General features: G+C 43.2%; 2 protein-coding genes across 2 annotated transcripts; both read left to right on the top strand.

Annotated features, from left to right (window-relative positions):
• Positions 1–3,092: 3,092 nt before the first annotated feature.
• On the top strand, positions 3,093–8,367 carry LOC118255280 (triggering receptor expressed on myeloid cells 2-like). The gene is given in 5 exon segments (XM_035561353.2): positions 3,093–3,185; positions 5,667–6,011; positions 6,337–6,391; positions 6,900–6,981; positions 6,984–8,367. Coding segments are annotated over 5 exon segments (696 nt in total). The 5' UTR covers positions 3,093–3,145; the 3' UTR covers positions 7,158–8,367.
• An 893-nt stretch (positions 8,368–9,260) lies between these two features.
• On the top strand, positions 9,261–14,700 carry LOC118255281 (uncharacterized). Its single transcript, XM_035561354.1, has 7 exons — positions 9,261–9,324; positions 9,976–10,329; positions 11,045–11,365; positions 12,558–12,612; positions 13,349–13,452; positions 13,694–13,746; positions 14,383–14,700. The coding sequence occupies exons 1-7, from the start codon at positions 9,282–9,284 to the stop codon at positions 14,698–14,700; spliced, it is 1,248 nt and encodes a 415-aa protein (XP_035417247.1). The 5' UTR covers positions 9,261–9,281.
• Positions 14,701–20,973: the final 6,273 nt, after the last annotated feature.

The following is a 20,973-nucleotide window of genomic DNA, read 5'->3' on the forward strand; positions in this document are numbered from 1 at the left end:
TCAAGATCATCTGGTCCAACCATCCCCCTACCACCGCTATCACCCACTAAACCATGTCCCTAAGCACCAGGCCCAACCTTTCCTCGAACACCCCCAGGGACGGTGACTCCACCACCTCCCTGGGCAACCCATCTCAATGCCTGACCACTCTTTCTGAGAAGAAATGTCTCCTCATTTCCCACCTGAACTTCCCCTGTTGCAACTTGAGGCAATTCCCTCTAGTCCTATCTCCGGTTATCTGCGAGAAGAGGCCGACCCCCAGCTCCCCACACCTTCCTTTCTGGTAGTTGCAGAGAGCAGTAAGGTCTCCCCTGAGCCTCCTCTTCCCCAGCCCAAACACCCCCAGTTCCCTCAGCTGCTCCTCATAGGACTTGTGTCCCAGGCCCTTCACCAGCTTCGGAGCCCTTCTCTGGACACGCTGCAGGGCTTCAATGTCCTTCTAGGACTGAGGGGCCCAAAGCTGAACACAGTACTCAAGGTGTGGCCTCACCAGAGCAGAGTACAGGGGGATGATCACCTCCCTGGTCCCACTGGCTACACTATTCCTGATACAAGCCAGGATGCCATTGGCCTTCTTGGCCACCTGGGCACACTGCCGGCTCATGTTCAGGTGAGCATCAATCAGCACCCCCAGATCCTTTCCCTCTGCACAGCTTTCCAGCCACTCTCCCCCAAGCCTGAAGCCTTGCATGGGGTTGTTGTGGCCAAAGTGCAGGACCCTGCACTTAGCCATGTTGAACATCATCCCATTGGCCTCTGCCTATCGACCCAACCTGTCCAGGCCCCTCTGCAGGGCCTCCCTACCTTCCAGCAGGTCAACACTTCCCCTCAACTTGGTGCCATCTGCAAACTTACCAAGAGTGCACTCAATTCCCTCATCCAAATCATCAATAACAATATTAAAGAGGATGGGCCCCAACACTGACCCCTGGGGAACACCACTTGTGACCGGTCACCACCTGGATTTCACTCCATTCACCACCACTCTCTGGACCTGGCCAGCCAGTCAGTTTTTAACCCAGCAGAGTGTGTACCTGTCCAAGCCATGGGCTGCCAGCTTCTCCAGGAGAATACTGTGGGAGACCATGTCAAAGGCCTTGCTGAAGGCTAGGTAGACTATGTCAACAGGCTTTCCCTCATCCACCAGGTGGGTCACCCGGTCATAGAAGGAGATGAGGTTGGTCAGGCAGGGCTTGCCTTTCATGAACCTATGCTGACTGGGCCTGATCCCCCGGGTGTCTCACCATATGCTGTGTGATTGCATTCAAGATGACTTGTTCCACATCACCTTTCCTGGCACTGAGGTCAGGGTGCCAGGAAATGAGTGCCAAAATGAGTGTTTCTGGAGAAAGGAAGGAAGGGAACAACATGTGGTACTGCATCAGAGGAATGGAGAGGGCACTGGGGTGTTTTTGGACAGAATTTGTCTTGCTCTGCCAGCTGCAAAGATGAGCCCTGATATAGATATGAGGAAGGTCTTGTACAGACAGTAGCACAGAGCAAGAAACTGGCAGGCTTAGCAAAGAAGTTGCAGGAAGTATGACAAAGAGAACAGAGGAAGAAGCAGAAGAGGGCTGTTCTCAACATCAGGTGATATAACAGAAGGGAAGTGACAGTACTTTAAGAGTGGATTATTTACAGATGTAAATGTCCAAGTGAGTCAAACATGTAATTTATTTATAGATCTCCAGTGTAGCTCTGATACAGGCTGGCAACTTCCAGGAGTTGCCAAAGGAACACCGGACTGGCAGGGACCTGATCAACCCCCCGTTATCCTGAATAACGTCGCCATAAATTATCAAGCGTATTTCCAATGCACTTGGTCTCTACCCTTCACTGTTATGAGACATCTTTGCATCTCTGCAAGAATCCACGATCCAGCCAGACTCAGACGTAGCTTTGTGCTTCTGCAGCACTGTGCTGTACTTTAAACAGTTCTCCCCAGCTTATTCACCAGTGCTGCCAGAGAAAACCAGCATGCCTACTTCCAGCACTCTTTATTATTTTTTTTTTAAATTTTTGATACAGCATGGACAGCAAGCTCCAGTGGCTTCTTCTAAAGTCACAGAGGACCAGAAATGCATGTGAGGTTTCATGGGAAAGCTCATCAGGGCCTTGGATACCGTTACTTCCCTGTCTCTGCTGGGCATACCCTAAATTATGCATTTGCTGCCTTTATTTAGCAGTCATCTGGTGAGCAATGAGAAATGAGTTTGCTGGGTGTCAGCTCAATTCCTCTAAAAGACCAAAAGCCCTAGCACTTTTTCAGCTGCACCAAGCTCTGCAGACAGGTGGCAGATTAAAGGGGCCTGAACCACTCGTTATTCACAGGCCAGTCACATCCAGCTTTCCAATAGGCTTCTTTTGCTGTATCTGCAGCAGGGAAGCCGATTTGTTCTTTGAGAATGTCAGAGTTGCCATGTTTAACTCGAAACAAAAGGAAGAAAAAGAAAAATGGTTCCAGAAATGGATCATCCAGCCCATGATTCCTCTAACTATTTGCTATTCTTGCAGTCAGTTACACTGGGTCAAACAGCGGAAGAGGTAGAAGACAATCAAGTGGAAGAAATACATTTTCAGGTTCACAGTTGCTTCTAATCAAAGAGAATCCAGACTTGTGCTTAGTGGAGCAAGAATGAACACGAGCTGGAACGTGTAAGCCCCACTGAGAATTTTTAGGTGCTGTGAGGTACCATTTTCTTAAACACTAACTAGAGGAAAGAAAAAGAAAGCACATTTATTAATGGGTAGACCTGCATGTTTATCTGCCCGTTTCTGTAAGTTAGGAAGCAAGGCTTTACCAGCACTAGCATGGAAGATCTCCAAGTAAATAAATCAAAAAATAAAAAGGGCAGCCAATCGGTTTGCTAATGCTACTGGAGACCATCACATGATGTTCTCTTTCAGGCTGTCTAGACTAAACTCTGGCTGTGAGTGGGCAATGCTGATGCCTGAATTTTCAGCTTGTGAGAGAAATGCCCGTCCCTAATGAATTGCTCAATACACAGGCCGAAAAAGATGCCAAGTTCCTGTGCTCATTCCTTCCGGCAGAGCAGGGAGGGGGGAAAAGCAAGCTGCTCTTGGGCAACAATCCTTTTTGCTTTTGTCCAGACTCATCTCTTGACTGCCTCTCTGCTGGACAGACATGGAGAAGCTCACGCACCTCATCTTGTTGCTTTTGTCAGGTAAGAAAGCATGCATGGCCTTGGGTTTCAGTTAACGGGCAGGGTAAAGGACTGGTGTAAACTTACTCTCTATCTATGGCTCATATAAGATTATTGATAATACTACAGGAAAAGACTGCACAGGCCATGAGATACAGTAGCTCTTTCTGGATGCAAAGGCATCTTCGTGGTAGCATGCAGCTCTTCGGAAGACCAATAAAAACTATTATGGTTGAAGTTCACTCTTTTCTCTTAATTTAACAAAGGGCCAGCAATGATCCAAGCGCTCACCTTTTCTCACAGGGATCCTTTGGAGTCAGAACAGGAGTCTTATGTGCCTTCTGAGAGAGAAACTGCAAAATCCTATTTGTTTGCATTTGTAGGGGGTTGAATGTAAATTGCAGCAGCTGTGGTTCAAGAGGAGGAAAATAAAATTCATTGAAGCAGGGACCTCTCCTCTGAAATCTTAGGCATCACAATAAGACAAGAAGAACATCTCTGTAGAGAGCAACACTCCCAGTCTCTATTTTCAGCTTGGAGAGCAATGTCTACCTGCAGTGAGAAACAAGGCACAGGATCTAGCTGGTATTCCCAGCTCAAAGCTTTCCCTCTCCAGCCAAATTTTGGAGAGACTAGATATATGAAAGAGTGCACAGAGAGGTAACAGATGCAGGCTTTGGGAGCACAGAAACCTATCTCAATTATGACAAAAATCTGAATGAACTTGGAAAAAAGTCCACTATATTTTTTCCGGAAGCAAGCAACAAGGGAGAACAAACACAAACAGTAAAGGACCTGTCAGCAGAATTGGCTGAAAAGATAATGACACAGTTTTTCCACAGGGGCATGAGCAAATCTTCAAATGCCATGATTCTGATCAAGACATTTTTGCAGTGGTGTTTCTGGTCAATAAAAGAAGTACCTGGGGCTGCCGTGGAACTGAAGAAGCTAACTGAACTAGGGGCAAGGAAAGGTCCACAAGAGAAATAAGAGAGGGAGTTAAAATGTTTAGTTGGCTTGCACGGGACTGGAGTGGACATGCAGGGAGGTAAGCCTTGACTGGAACTACCCAGTGGAGCAAAATATCAGGATAAAGTGTTGTAGGTGTTAGATAATTGGAGAGCATAGCTCCACCTTTATGCTTTCTTCTAGAAAAGCCTGAAAGACCTTCAGTGGTTTTTTTTTGTTTGTTTGGTTGTTTTTTTTAGTTTACAATTCACTCAGAATTTTTATGATTATTTTAAGACATGTTATTAAAAGGCTCTGCCAGCACAAAGTCCTCACAACGACCTATTTTTTAATTTACTTCTGTTCTAGCATTACTTATGGTTTCACAGAAGCCTCAAAATTTTTTCACTAGAAATACAAATACTTCCATAAATACCATGCTGCACTTCTCTCCAGAATTATTTATAGTTAAGATGGTCCCTTCTGCCTTTGCCCACCACAAAGAGGAATGGAAATTAGAAATGAGGAACTAAGGCAAAAAATAAAAATAAAATTTATATATATAAAAATGAAGCTGAAGACCAGTTATCAACAGGATTAAAATTAAAAGGGTATTAAAAGACAGGGTGAAAACATCTGCTGACTCTGGAATCAGGAGTCGGATTAAGAGGTAACCTGCTAAACAGCTAGCTGGATACATATTGTAGGTATCACTTTCAGCATCCGCCAAGGCTCTTTTGCTTCCCTTTGGCTGTGTAAAGCCCTTAAAATTGGAATAATCTTCATGGGCATTTACTGCAAAGGACCTTTTCCACAGCAGAGTGCACACTGGAGCCAAATCTATACTTTTGAACCGATGGGGAATCTATACCTTTGAACCTTGCTGCAGCTGTATTCAAGTAGGCAGGTCAGATGCTGCAAAGTAGGGGTGTTACAGCAAGACAAATCTGAGAGTTACTCAGAAACAATTGGTCATTATTGTGTCAAGCTGTGTTTTGATGATTTGCCTTGTAAAAAGACCTTTTAGAAGCCAAGCCAGTTTGCCTGGCGCCCAGTCAATCTACTTGAATACCCAGCTTCATGCTCCTCAGAACGAGAGGAAAATGCAAGTTTATTTTTAATCCCGTAGTCATGCTGGCAAACTGCTTCCTCTTAATGGAGCAGGAGCCCAACGACTACAGCAAGTGTGATGTGGTTGCGCTCCAGACTGCAATCCACAGCAGTCACCACAGGGCCAGAAGGAGAAGATGAAGGCCAAAATTGGCTGAGCTTCAGAAAATCTGCAAATATTAATGGAACGGTTACCTCAGTCCCTACCCCAAGAGCTGCCTAGCACGAGCCAGATGACACACCAGTCAAAAGGATCACTACTGACGTATTTCAACAAAGTCTGAACCAAGACTGTCATGAGGGAAGCAGACAGGTGAGCCAGCCCTACAGTTGGCAGCAGTTATCATTAGAGTTGTAAAAGAGGAAAACGGCATTTGTTTAGCCTAAACACAGTGATAAGCAATAGACGTAGAAGAGATGTGGCTCACCACTTTCTCCTTCTAGCATCCTGCGCTGCAGACAACATCACCCTGGTGTACGGAGTGGAGGGGGGGACCATATCTATCAATTGTACCTATAACCCCTGGCAGCAGCGGTGGAGAGAAAAGAGCTGGTGCAAGCAGATCGATGAGACCAAGTGCCAACATGTGGTGAGCGCCCGCCGCTTCTGGCTGCCCTTCCTGAAGAACAGGAACGGCACCACTTCCATCAGTGACAATGTCCACGAAGGGGTCCTGACGGTGACCATGAAGCAACTCAAGAAGCAGGACGCTGGGCTGTACCAGTGCAGAACTGACTACCTGGGGGAAACAAACACCTTACAGAAGGTACAAGTGAAAGTGCTGACAGGTAGGTCCTGGGGCTCTGTGTTTCATGAGTTCCTGAGTTTTAACTTAAATTTCACGTGTCTGCAGATGTCAAGGCCTTACTTTGGTAAACATCTACTTTCCTAAGGAAGTACCATGCTTCATTGTCCCTTTGTAGTTCCTAATTTACAGCAACTACTACAGACATCTAACACACGTCATCTATAATTACCCAGATTAATCTCCTAGCATGCAGCTCATTGTTCAGTCTCACCTTGGTTACCTGTGCCTAACTGGGGCACTGGTTTTGTGCAACCAATGAGTATTACACAGAAACATTTGCAGACTAAACTGTTCTGTGTCTTCAGCTGTCCTGGAAACCCAAATGCCAGAGGAGCCTAGTGCTGTGCACAGCATCTCCAGGTAAGCCATAAAACTTTTTCACATGCTCTGAACTCTAACTTTCCTAGGACTAAACTAGATTAGCATCTGCAACTCCATTTGAAGCTGAGTACCACCACAGGCATATTCTCTGCCTATTCCTAATCCATGACAATTCTCGAAGCTGCTGTGCAGTTTCTAAATGGAATGCAGTGCTTCAGGGACAGGCAAAACAAATCCTGTAGATGATAATTTAATGGTGGACTCAGCAGTGCTAGGTTAAAGCTTGGACTAGATGATCTTGCAGGTCTTTTCCACCTAAAACAGATTCTATGATTCTATAATTTATTCATATGTGAGATCTTACAGTTAAAACCTGTAATAGTTGTTCTAACCTCTGAGGCTCTGCTATGCCCAGGCACGGAGCTTGTCACATAAGATGTTACCATCTTTGCACTTTATACTACCAAAATATGTGAGCTTTTTCAAAGGTTGAACCATCCCCTTCCTGGCTAAGCCTTTTTTTTGTTGTGCTTATGGCTCCCCATAGCATTCATCCTGAAGCTGACTTCACTGTCTTCTATGTCATTGGCGGACTCCTGGCTGTCAAGTTTGTGGTGGCCGTGCTGATCTTTTTATCATTAGCAAGAGTGGGAAAAACAGAGAGACAGAGCAGAACAACTCAAGCTTGAATGAACAGTGGGTCCTCCCTTTCCCCGGTGACCTCGTAAAGCATGCACGTGATGGAATCAGCTCCTCCTCGAGAGCGCTGCTTAGAGCTGAACCAAGAGAATCGACAGGGAAATGAACATCAATCATTTTCCGGCAAAGCTTTGCCACCTGCTGTAATAAAGAAAAGGATCACCCACGGGACATAGGTATTGACAGACCTATCGCCCTAAAGAGGGAATGTCACCATCTCACCTTCTCTCATTGCCGCTGACCAACTTTTCCCAACGCAATTGAAATGAAATGATGCTGCCAGTAACACCTGAACCTGGTGGAAGGAGATGGAACTGGGGGTTGAGGGGAAGAAGGAACATGAAATATTTTTGTCAAGAGATCCAGCAAAGACTTATCTATGTGCAGAGACGCTTCCCCAGACACAGTAAAGGTGACAGAGCTCTGCTCCATTTTCCCCCAGCTCAGTGCCAGGCCAGACAACGCTTTGCTGTAAATGAAAGTACAGATAGGCCAGTGAACATAAACAGGAGTTCAGGTAATGCAGCTCAACCACCGTGTGTTCTTGTGGAACTCATGAATGCACACATAAACAATGTCAAAATTTTAAGACATTGTTCTGTCAAAATTCCCCAAGGAACTTTTGATTTATTGAAGAGCTAATAGCTTTTTTCAGCATGTCGTATACGTTTACAAAACTGCTGAACGCTTCTTCCAAAAGCATGAAATATAACCAGAAGTGTATGGTTTGTACTGAAAGCCAGTATTAGTGTCTAGAAATCAGTTTTGTAACTGAGATTCCACCCTCTAATGACTGACCTTTTTGCCATGTTTACGGCAATGCAGTGCTCTGCTGTCACCTCTAGTCACTGCTAGTAACTGCTCCATACCACCAGGCAGTTATTCCAGAAACTTATCTCCAGCATCATTCCACTGGGGTCTGGATTGAGACCTGTCAACGTGATATTATTTCACGGTACTGCCAGGTGACAGATTCTCTTTTCCCAAGGTGACCAGCTCCCACAGATTTCCTCTGGCAAAATGGATCCTTAGTGGACAGTCGGTGTGGAAAGAGACGCGGAACTGTAGAATGTAGCAGAAAGGGATGTGAAGGCTACACACAACCCTGAGCCTGCTTCCTCATTTCTCAAGTGAAATGTTCAAAGCATGAACTCTTTGTACTTCTCCCTGCCTTTCATCTACTTTCTCAAGGGGATGTTACCAACACGATCATTGTTTATCACTCCCCCAAATGAAGCTGCATTTAACTGCCCAAAGACCCCAAACCCAAGGCCATTCACACGTATTTCCTTGCATTGCCTACAAAGCTAAATAAAAAACTGATTATCTTACTTAATGTGGATTCATGATAAAGGGTGGAGTACCCCAACTCACAATACATCACCCAGACAAACGGTAACACTTAGAACATGCTGGCACGTTTATAGTGTACAGAAGTGCCCCAGGACACCTGGGCAGGTTGGCAGGTCAAGCCCGCTCCATTTAGCACCGTTTAGATGAGCTCCATTTAGATTCCAAAACCAGACCAGGCTGTTCATGGTTGTGCTCTAAGTTAATTTCCTCTGCTTCCACAGGGTAAATTAGCCCACATACAGCCGCACAGCACTGCAGCTGTACTAACACAAATCTAGCTTTAATATTCCTGGGTGGCACTGTAGTGCCCAGTGTGGAGATGAGCAGTAAAGCAAGGGAATCGCAGCTCTAGCCAGGAGGCTTAGGTCCTAATTCCAGCTCTAACCTGTTGAGAGACCTCATACAAGGCTGCCCACTGCTTCCGTGATGTTGGGGGAATGTAATGCATGTTCTCTAGCACTGTACAAGCTCTTTGGGAACAAGGATACAAAACTTGCATCTATGTGCAAAACAGCAGGAAGAATGAACACATCCTACTGAAAGCTGCTCTGTAGTACATCAAGGTGGCCCTAGAGACCAAAAATATTCATTTCTTTCACAGCCACACAGCATGGTTGCTAAATATGGCTATCTAGAAAACAATATACTTAAAGCAAAAAAACAGCCAGTAAACATGGTGCAGCCTTCCCACATGGGAAGTAATATTAAGACTGTGGTTAAAAGATGTTCTTAGTGACTCCAAACTGGCATCACTAGGCAGCAGATGACTGTAAATGACAAAGCAAGTTAGCTTCCCCTACACCAGAGAATTCCTCAGTGATAAAGAAGATCTGGGATAATTTTTTTCTCCGTGCCCTAAACCACTTTGCACTTCAGAATGGGCGGTTTTCCAGCCCTGCTGCTCTTGCTGGCACTACCAGGTAAGGCTCAGAGACTTCTTATTTCTCCAGGGAACAGGGTACTTTCTGTGCTGTTGTGTGCACTGCACACTGTTATTTGCACTTTTTATTCAGGCCATCTATGGCCAGACACAGAATAAGACTGCCAGATGTCAATGAGGGACTACAAGGGGAGGACACATTCAGCCTGAAATGTGCTTATTTTAATTATACAAGCTTTTGGCTTCTCATTTTTCTTTACAGTAGTTTGTTAGTTTGTCCAGAAATTAATTTTATGAGGGATACTTGGCAATCTCTGACCTTAGACCTTTCTCTCCCACCACTGAAGCATTCTTAGTCTGAAATCACCTAGCATATGGGGAGGGAAATCTGTGTTGCTTTCTCCAGATACGTGATGGATGAGGTATTGTGAGCAATGTCAGACAGGCTAGCTGCTGTTTGCTTTCTTACTGCCAATAAATACTGAGTCCACAGAGAGGAACAATCTGAATAACAATGGAAAAAGGGTAGTGGCTCCCTTTTTCTAGGCTAGGCATGGATGTTTATTTATGCAAACCTGCAGAGTTAAATAACTCTTCTCACAGTCCCAGCGGTATTAGTGGTATAACGTAAGAAAAAGTGGCACACTAAGCTGAGATTAGTTCTAGCATCAATTTTCTTTTTTTTTGAAAGGATCATGCATGCCAGGAGAGGACACACACGTGTTTCTGCAAGTAAAGGGAGACTCCTTCAGAGCTAACTGTTCATATGATGTGCACAAGCATTTACGTGAGAAGAAATTCTGGTGCAAGGAGCTATCAGAAAGATATTGTCCAGTCTTACCCTTGAGTTTCCCTTCAGAAGAAGGGATTAATCCTAACCATGCATGGCATCGTCCTGTTCAGCTGGAAGACTTTGGAGGCGGCCAGTTCTCTGTTAACATGGCAGCACTTCGAAGAGAGGATTCTGGCACATACCAGTGTGGAGTCTGGGTAGATCTGAAGCAAGTTTTGCTGCAAAGAATACAAATGATGGTTTCACCTAAGGGTGAGCTATGAGGTCAACAGAGCACTGGGTGGGAGACAACCAAAATAAATCAAGAATGATGCGTCATTTCCAGTTTTTGTTCCATAGCAAAGTATGGTGTATCTAGTCACAGAGATTCCACTAGAGATTATCAAGGGCAATAAGAAACCACAATATGTATCTGCATGTATCTAGAGGCAGAAATGGCCAAGAAATTATTTTGTCCATATGAAATCAAAAAGCATCAAAGGGAAAGAAATCATTATTTAAAAAATTACCGTCAAAAAAACCAAAAAAAAACACCAAAAAACACAATTTTGTGGGATTATACTCATCAGAAACAAATGGGTTTAGGTTTGGGACAGACAAGTTGATGAAAGCTAAAAAAATAATACTTTTTTTTTTTTGTACAAAATCTTCCATTTTGTTAAAAGCATTTCCCAGTCACAGAGACCTTTCACATAGAAAGGCTTTGATAACTCAAGTAGCTGACTTGAGAGATGGAGCAACACCCTCCTAAATTGAACACAGCGCAGAGGTAGCTCCGTGTCACAGCAGCTGGGGAATTTGACAGCAATGACAGCCCTGGAACTTGACACCATGGCTTCCACGTCTTCTGCCAGTTCTCTTTGTGCTGGTGGTTGCTCTGCTCCTTTGGGTGAGATGTGTGCTGTTGTGGGGATTGCATTTTCCTGTCTTTTGCCCCTCTGACGTATCACCACTCTGTTGTCTTTAGAACCTGTAACAATATTTGCAAAAACAGGGAAATCCCTGTTCCTTCATTGCTCCTGTTCTGTGACAGCCAATGTTGGGAAGCTTCAGCATTTTATGTGGTGCAAAATGGTGTCCCGAGCTAGATGTCAACCTATTATCAGAGCTAACGCTGATCGAAGTATCATTAAAGTAGGAAGGACTGAAATGATGAATGACTTCTCAAGGAAAATGATTAGAGTGTGGCTGAAAAATCTCCAACTTAATGACTCAGGCGAATACCATCTTGAGAGCCATTTCCAGGGGAGAAACAAACTACTGAAGAGGATCATGCTGAAAGTTTTGGGTGAGTTGATCAAAGAATTAATGATGATCTTCTAAAAGTCAGCGGTTTCAGAGTACTTGACAAGAAAGACTCCAGGTCAACGTTAAAGAGCTCTCTTCTGAGCCTTGAAATTTCCTGAGACACAGATAATTCCTGAATTTCCTTTCTCACATAGATTTTTTGATACATACTAATGGTAGAAATTGCAGCCAATTCTTGGGAGGCAGGCAGTCTGGTTTGGCTTCATTGACTAATGAAATTTAACATTCACATCAGCAGATGAAACAGACTCCAAGAGATCTGAACATTTACCTGAATTTCTGAGTTCACCTCTTTATCACTGTTCATTAATAAACTTTTCTATTTGCTTTCAAACTTTACTTCTTCTGCTTTTAGCCGGTGCAGAAAGCAGCAAAACAGAAGATGCTTGGTGGAAGCTATTTGATTTTTCTGACAACTGAAAAATGTAGAGGGAAGGGGAAATCACAAGATTTCTTTCTTAAGAAAAAGATCACAAGATATTTTTTTTTTCTAAAATGTTTCCTTTCTAACAGCATTCAATTGCAACTCAATTTTTACATCAGTTTCTAAAATTGTATGAATTTTCATGGCTTACCTATCCCTTCTACAAAACTTAACCCCAACAGTAGCTGTCCTTTCCCTTTGATTTGTCACAGAACCCAAACTTATAAGGGAAGCAGAAACCACCAGCCTTTTGCCCCTCCGCACGTGATATAATCATCAAATAAGTAGGTTTTCCAAGGTATGATGAAATTCAGTAGGAAATATTTTGCAAGAATGAAAAAAAAAACACAAACAAACAGAGGACTATAATCCAAAGGGAAGAAAACTGGACTCACAGGTTGTCTGTTCCTGTCCAGCTAGCTACTAGCTGTCTGGCTGGGCCTACACCTGATGTTTTCATTTAGATTCATTGATAATAGGTACTATTGAACAACCTAAACAAAACTCCCAGATCCTTCTTGAGAAACTGGATGATCCCATTCCAGTGACTCTGCTGCATTAATAAACCTTCTTCTGCGGGTAAATAGCACAGGAGGAATATTCTTGCGCACAATGTCATGGGTAACAAACAAGCAATAACTCCAGAGCATCCTACCAACCTGCAAAGCAGGATTTTTAAGCATGAGAGAAAGTCACCAGGGATGGATCAATGTGGGAAAATCACCTCCTCTTGTGTTTTTTTTCCAAGGGGAAAACTGGAAACTGGATGCCAGCCCCACAGATGCCAGCAAAAAGGACCAGAGGTAAAAGCAAAGATTCCCAGACTCTAATCGTGGCATTCTGGATGCAGTGCAGGATTTGAGGGGTGCTGTCACAAACAGCTGAAACTTTCAGATGCACACATACACGTAGGCTTCCGTTTCTCTGCCATGGGGTTTGGACCAACCTCCCCAAGTCCCATAAAAAGCTGCAGAAGTCTCCTATTGGTTTCAGGAGCACCAGGAGAGGTCTCTTGAAGATGCCCCATTTAACTGCATCCTTCCTTTCTACACGGTTAAAAGGGACAACCATATGGCCCGTGCAATGCTACAATGATTCTGCCTCTGGTACAAGCAGACCAGCCTAAGACCAACCCCAGCTAAACAACACGGCATGTTAGATGAAAGTTATTACCAGACCTGATCAAAAGAGACCCTCATAATGATCCTGATGAAAGACAGATCAGGAGAAGGGCAACTGCATCCTTATGAGGGATGCCTTTGAGCTCTAGTAGCACTGCAACTGATTGCAAGAAGAGATTTCAAGCTTCTGAATATGCCCCAGGCTTGCCAAGTGCCAAAGAAAATACAGCTGAGATGGATCCTTTGTGTCTGTAGACCAGTACTGACCACCCAGAACCAAACTTGTTTAGAGACAGCATGCTGAATTTTTATCCTGGAACCATACTCCATTTTCCAACACACAAAATCCCCTTCCAAATTAGCCTAATCACCTCTCATGCTGTAAATAGTAATGGAGATACCATGCTTTTCCTTGCAGGACTCTTTATGCTGTCATGGTGCTGAGTTCCTTCCTGGCTACAACTGCCCTTATTGCTACTGTTACACTCCTTGTCACCAGCTACATCAGAAGGAAAAGGGCAGGTAAAGCTCTCTAATCCTCTTCTCTATTTTTCCCTGCCCCTAGGACCTGGTTTCACATCACCCTGAATGCCAGTAAGGTTTATTTGTAGTATCATTGCAAAGGGAGGAAACAAGACCAAGCTGAGAGAAATGCAACATGTGAGCTAAATGTCAGAGACAGAAGAGTGGGGGCAATTATTTCTAAGATGAAAAGGTAAAGGTGTGGTTCTGCACTCAAAGGAGATTCTGTTATTTGCGGCAGGAAAAGGGATGGACTTTAGCAGACATCCTGATTTCAGAAAAGGAGTGCTGCAGGTAAGAGAGCATCAGAAATACCTCATTCCTGGTGCTTTGTTTGATCTCTGTCACGCAGAGATGCTGGCTCTGTGCTTACCACTCAAGGCGATTACAAAGCACACGATACCACACATCCTACAGCGAACACGTAGCATCCGCTCAAGCTAGCAGACTGCAGCTAGCAGTCTGTGTTTGTGATTGCCCACCTGTGGCTGCAGAGCAGACACAACCTGACTCGGTTATTTGGCTAAGTCATAACCCCTCTGCATGTTTTTGTTTACAACACTCAGAAAAAAAAATGCAATATATAATTTTGAAAGTTCGCTGGCCTTGAACCTTTAGTAAGATCAACAAAGTTTCTCATCAAAGGAAAAATCTGCTAGTTGCAACCCCCCTAAATATTCTGTGTGTTAACTGTTGCTGCGCCTTTCTACCCAGTCCCTTAAGACTTAGGAAGCAGAGTTTGGTGTAAAAGAAGTTTCCCAAACTTCTCTGAGCACGCTTTCTTTTTTCTCCAGCATCCTCTCCCCTCTTCCCCAGCTTCATGATACGAGGCGAAAATATCTGTAATTTTAAGTGAGCTGAGACTAATATTCATAACCAAAAAATGGTGAATTTCTTTTTAACTTCTCACTCTTCACGTCTTTTCAGAAGGATGGACGAAAAAAAGCAAGTAGAACTTCAGATGGGGATAAGAATGACTGCACAACATATGCTGTCTTAAGGCACCAACCTCAACCAAAGCCTGAAGATGTTACATATGTCAACGTACAGCCTTCACCAAAAGTTCTCTTCCACCTTGAAGAACCACCAGGGAACTCGGTTTTCTCAGGCCCTGTAGAATATGCTACTGTTTTCTTCAGAGCCACAGCTCCACGTTCTGGAATTGAAAAAGAGAAAAAACAGGTCCACCTAAACGAAGCAGCACAAAGCCTTGGGTTTATTCATAGAATTTTGCCGAACTGGGCTTAGAAACAATCCATTTGTAACCAGTTGCTGAAGCTGGGTACACACGGGATTGCCCGGATGAAAGCTGCTGAAAGGATGAGACACATGGATGCACAAACCTTCCCTGAAAAAATAACCACACTTTTCCAATAGTGCAGCATCACAATTCGGCTATTAGTAAGTAAACGTAGTGGAAGGCTGTAGTATATTTGCTTTCTCTAAATTACTCTATTTTTAAACAATGAACGACTCTAAACCCAAATACAGGAAACAGATTCTCTCTCACGGCAACAGATCCAGTGCCACAGCCAGCAATGGGCTTTGAGATACGGGAGCATGACACTTCCTTCTAGAGTTTTAACTTCAACAACACACATAAATAGTTGCATATAAAATGTTAATTATTGCCCATGCTTATTAGGTCCAAATCAGCAAAGTGGTAAAGCATCTGCTGAACTTTAGCAGGTAAAATTGTTTCATGTATTTCAGAGAGTTAAGGAAACATGTTTAGTTTTGTTGAAAAATTTTTCTACATTATATGTCTTCAGTTTGAACATACAAGTGCAGATTTTAGACTGTATGTATAACTTTGGATTTCCTTCCCTTCCATGCTTGTTTATTAACGCTACACTCATGCTACAGTATAAATCTGTCTTGACTGTACTACAAATTACACACATTTTGATCAAATTACTGAATCCTGCTATCATAGTGATACGTACAAACATCCACTAAGGATTATGGATAAATCCCAAAATTCAGCTAAAATTCTCATCTTAATCCTGTGAGTTGGGCCCACGGCTGCTGAATAAGACACAAAAATGGCTTTAATTTGTTGATATTAAGATTGGAAGAAGCACCAGCTTAGGTACTGCTTGGCATGGAAAAAAAGGAATGTGGAAAGGCAGAGATGTCCATGAATCATATCATGTAAATGTAAACTTCATCTTGCCTGTGGGTTCTTGTCCAGTTCTGAGGACAGAGAGATGGAGCGAGGAGAGGGGAGAGAAGAAGGAACTTCTGTTGCCTGGTCTGATGTGCCTACAGGACATCAGGCACTTTACAACTGTATCTGAGATTATTTTGTCTCTCTATTGCAAATTATCTAAAAAATAAAACTAAACATAAAATAATAGCTAACAAAATCATTTCTTCCCTTCCTAAACAGGCTTACATGATTGCATTCTTCACTTCCTATACTGACTTCCTGTTTTCTCTTCTTGCTTACGGTTATTTCTTCTTTTTTTTTCTTTCTTTCTCACAACTGCCTTCACTAACTGCCTAAAGACTTACTGACTGACACCCTTATGTTTTGGGGCATTTCTGAGACAGCAAAAGCATTTGTGTGGGGACCATACCATTAAGGTCTGAATTACACACACCAGGAAAGAAAAATAATTAATATAATAAGCTTCAATATACAAATTCTATTCCTTATTTAACCTCTTTGATTCTTTGAATGCAATTAAACTTTTTATGCATAAATTCTTCACCTAGGCAATGACACACACAATAAAGGCCCTGAAGGCCTCAGATCTTAAAAAAATAGAAGTTAAATAACTAAGTCATGATAGCAAGGCTTATTGGTACACACTTCTGGTCTACAAAGATGTAGATAACCTTATATCATATGGTGAAATTGAGGGTGTTTCTAGGTATAGTTTATCTCTACAGATTGCACCAGTCCTCTGTCACAAAACACAAATACGTAACTGGCTGTTTTAAAACAAAGACACAAGAAATATTCTCAAATCTTTCCAAATTTGTAACATCTTACAGGTATTTTCCCTCTGTGTAAATGAAGGAGACTTGCTAGTAATTTGACCTGCCTACAACAAAGGCAGCATTGTTGGAACAACTAATTTGCGTTGGCACATTTGGTAGTTATGTTAGTTAGCATCAGCAGCACACTTATCCACTTCTGCTATAGTCAGCTGTTGACTTCAGGAGCACTCTAAGTTGTGTACAAGCAGCCTCTGGACATCTGGGACATTACAAACCTGAACGTGTCTTCAAATAAGCCTGACAGAAACATCTACTCAGTGACCCTGCTCTGTATTAGCTGCTGAATAGTGATGTAAAGTTGCACATGGCTAATGTCTCACATATCCTCCCAGCTTATCTTTCATTTGACAGTAGCAGGAAATAAATTTGCAACATTCTAGGAACTGGGCATATGAGATAGGTAGGGCACAGTGGACAGGATGTAAGAGGACAGGAGTTTTTTTTCTAAGACTGAGGCTATCTGTCAATACTTTCCACTCCAGTGCCTCCAGACATCTCCTCTGTCCTTTTCCAGGAAGTCTAGTTAAAACTCATCCCAAATCTAAACATTCTCTGCAGCCTATCCTGAAATATTTGTTTCTTCTTTGTCCACTTTGTCCACTAAGAGGACTGTTTTCATCTCGAATAGGTAGTAAAAGTATATCCGTATGACTAATGGCTAGGCAGCTTCATCTGCTCACTACAAAGGGCTCTTGCCCTAAGTGGACTATAAGAACAGAGCAATCATATAATCAATTATACTCTAGAGATTCTGCTACAGTCATCATAGTACGATGCCATCTAAGTGCCTTCCAGCAGCAGTTTTGCAAATTGGGTAAAATTTGCCATATGCATGAGAAACCACAGAGATTTGAGCAAAAGACATGAAAAGCATAATGTTTTATTAGCTACTACATAAATCATCCAGTTCTGCTCCATGTCCTGAAAGACCCACAAAAACAAAAAAAAAAAAAACAAAAAAAAAAAAAGAAGAAAAAAAAAACAAACAAGGAAAGCAAACTGAATTTTGTATTATACTGCTTGGGAGCAAAACTATAGAGATCAAGGAGTCTCCTGCTAGACAAAATTAAGTTGGCTCCTTCATAGCTTTCCTTTTCCTCTGGAAATCACGGAAACACAAGAACACTTTTGGAACATGTTTGTCTCTACCTCCTCAAAATGCAAAGAATCAGCAGTGTGTTCTTGCATGAGAAACCTAAAGAACAGAGAAAATCCAACACTTATCAACTGTATCCACTTCACGTTAGTCATACAAAGTTTTATTTATTCTATTCACTCTAGAATACCTGTTAGATTGTTCTCCACTTCATGCCTTACTTCTCTCCCATCCCCAGCAACTGCAAAATATAGAATACCAGAAAGGAAAGATAAGCAACAAAAAACAGGATCCTGGCAACCATGATTAGCCCAAGATTAGCAGATATAGGAACTTCTCTCCAAAGCAAGAGACTGCTTTAAATTAGTCTGCTCCTGTTCTTGTTAGGGAACTGAAAAGAATTTCAAATTAAGAATAAAGCAAAAAGCTGTAAAAATCAATATCTGAGTGGCTTTATAATCAGATAACCTATTATGTGCTATGGGCATTCCCTCCAGGCCTATGGTGTCTGCTTATTCCCTTGGGCCACTGCCCTTCGTGCTCTTCTGCATTCATGAATCTTCAGCTGTGATGTCCTTGAGGATTTATTCTGCTCTATTTACCAACAATCACACTTCTAGCATTTCTGCATTTCATCGTGATTGCAGAGCTGCCAGCAACGCAGTGTAAGAAAGCAGGCCAGCTTTCTTCAGGACCCACACTGAGTGCCAGCCCGTGGGGGCTTTACAGCACCTAACAGTGACCAAGCTAAGAGGTCAGATCCTGTTTATTTAGCAGAGAGGAAAAAAAAGGATTTTTCAGAAGAAAACTCCAAAACAGGAGGACTGCTGTTCAGGCTGCTCTGAACTGCCTGTTGGAGGCAATTCTCCCCTACCTCACCTATGTGGACACCACCCACCCCAGTTTATACAATTAACACAGGCAGTATGGCTACACCCCATTATAACCAGCATTTGAAGTACACCAATTTTCAGCTGGAGCTCTGGGACCACTTCAGCATACCTAAATACAAACTCATTCAGCATCCCCACGCTGTTTCACAGCATAAAAACTTCACCCACAGTTGGTTCACGTGGAAATCACTGTTAAGGCATCCAGCACAGGAGAAAGAAACAACAGTGCCTGGGGCAAAACTTGCCCTTTTTGTTCTGCTCGTTGCCAGCTGGTGATGCTCACGTGTGCTCTCAGCCTCTGCTAGCAGAGAGATGCTTCTGCACCAGCGAGGGTAGAACCAGGCTCCAGGAACCACAGGAGTGCTTACAGTTCTTTCAAGCATATCTGTGAATACCTATCTATCATATCTACCATATCTGTCTATGAATACCTGTGAAGATTGGTGTTATCTCTTCTAAAACGGAGTACATCCCCAAAACACAGGAAATGGAATAGGCTGAACACATTTATTTATTTATTTATTTATATGGCTGTTATCCCAAAGAGCTTTGCAAACTCTAAACACGCACAAGAACTGTTTCAACAATACTATGATAACATACAACTACTTGATGATACCACACAGAAAGACTGCCTGACAGTGCAGGACCTCAGGCTTGATAAAAGTATTTACGTTATCACTGTTAACATTGAAGTTCCAATACCGTTGAGAGAGCCTGAGCACACGTGGAAGGAAAAGCAGGTATGTCTGAGAGGTATTAGTAGGCAGACATGGAAGCTGAGTATTAAACCTTTGAAAGCCTGCTCAATCCTCTTATGAGGAAAACTTCCTTTTGCACCAAAACAAAAAAGCTCTTTTTAATGGTCTCCATTTAATCATATTTGGCAAAAAAAAAAGATAATGGCATGATACTAGAGAGTTTGGGAACAAGAATAAACCACCTTTCTGGACGATAACCAGGAATATAAAGGAATGAATGTCTGGGAAAGAACAGCATTTGGGTAACATGAAGTTAGACGGTCACCTCTTACACTTAGGGAACCCTGAACAAATTCCATCACTGCACCTGCACGACACTCCCTTCTGCATTAACACTAGATTCTTCTACACAACCTTTCAGGGATAATTATTCAAGGTGTACAATGACTCCTGCGACAAGCATGAAAGAGGCTGAAATGTCACCCTGAGCATTATGACAATGGACACCCAGGAACTGGCTAGCTAAGGAAGCAGGATAGTGCGACTTCAGGGTATATTTCCCTTTATTTTGTTTGCATCAAAAATTACCGTTCTAATTAGCGTGCACCTTCTTTGCTCACAACCCAGAGATTCACCTAACACTCGAAGCACACACAAAAGGCACGCTGGCCAGGGCAAGGCAGCCTTCCTTCCCTTCTCCAGCCCAGCGAGGCCACTCCAGGAGGGTCTCAGCACCTTCCCCAGCCCCAGAGCTGAGGGCTAAGCCTGCCCTCCATGCCGCCTGCAGCCCTCCCTCACACAACCCCGTGCCTGCACGCAGGCCACCCCACAGACGCCATCTTGAGGCTGCCTCAGCCCGTGAGGGAAAGGCGGGACAAGATGGTGAAGTGCGGGAAAAAGACTCCCCAACCTGTAAACAGACTCCCCAACCTGTAGTCAGACTCCACAACCTGTAATCAGACTCCACAACCTGTAATCAGACTCCACAACCTGCAAAGTTGTAAAGTAGGTGTGTTTATTCAGCGCTGGGCAGCACGGCGGGTCGCACCACCACAATTGTGCGCACCCGCCACAGTAGTTCATCCTGTATTTATACAGCAGGAGTTACACCGGTAAGGGAACGCCTATACATATTCATAACCTCTCCCCGAAAGGGCGGTTTTATTACAATGAGTTCCGAGAAATCATGTCTATTGTCTCCGCCTTTAAATCTTCCCAATTGCGCACGCTCAGTGCCACCTTGTGGTCGTGGGCCGGGGTGTTCGGGATGAAGGCTGTATGTCTTCCTCACTATGGACTTTTCACTTCAGTCGTAAAAGTCGTCTGAACCCGTTCTTGCTTAACAGGGAATGTGCTATCTTCCCGTTTTATCGCTTTTCTTTTCTTGATAACTAGTGTTCACAATGGCCTGGGCTATAGAAATCCCGTATCTTCCAGAGCTATCCTGTCTCAGTCCTGCCCTTGTGATTAGTTTACAATATACATCTGTGTTAGCTAAAACTTGCAAAATCAGCATGGGGTGGCCTCTCCAGACCTGCTATAGTTCTACGGTTAACCCTTTAGCATCTATTCCTTACTTCAATCCCCCATTTTCTAAACCGTTAGTAAATTCTTTTACTTGTTTCTACAAAATACTTTCTTTTTCTAAGGACTTTCTAAAGTATTTTCCTGATTCTATCTTCTGACGAAGTTGATGCTTTTTCCGGGATTCATAGTCGGTGAGGACATTCTTACTACAAAATATAAAACACTTTAGCAATAGAATAATGCAAATAATTGTTTTAGCCAGGTGACATTGGGCAACCATGAGGTTAATTTATCC

This window comes from Cygnus atratus, chromosome 24 (genome assembly GCF_013377495.2).
Source record: "Cygnus atratus isolate AKBS03 ecotype Queensland, Australia chromosome 24, CAtr_DNAZoo_HiC_assembly, whole genome shotgun sequence".
In the NCBI taxonomy this organism is placed as follows: domain Eukaryota; kingdom Metazoa; phylum Chordata; class Aves; order Anseriformes; family Anatidae; genus Cygnus; species Cygnus atratus.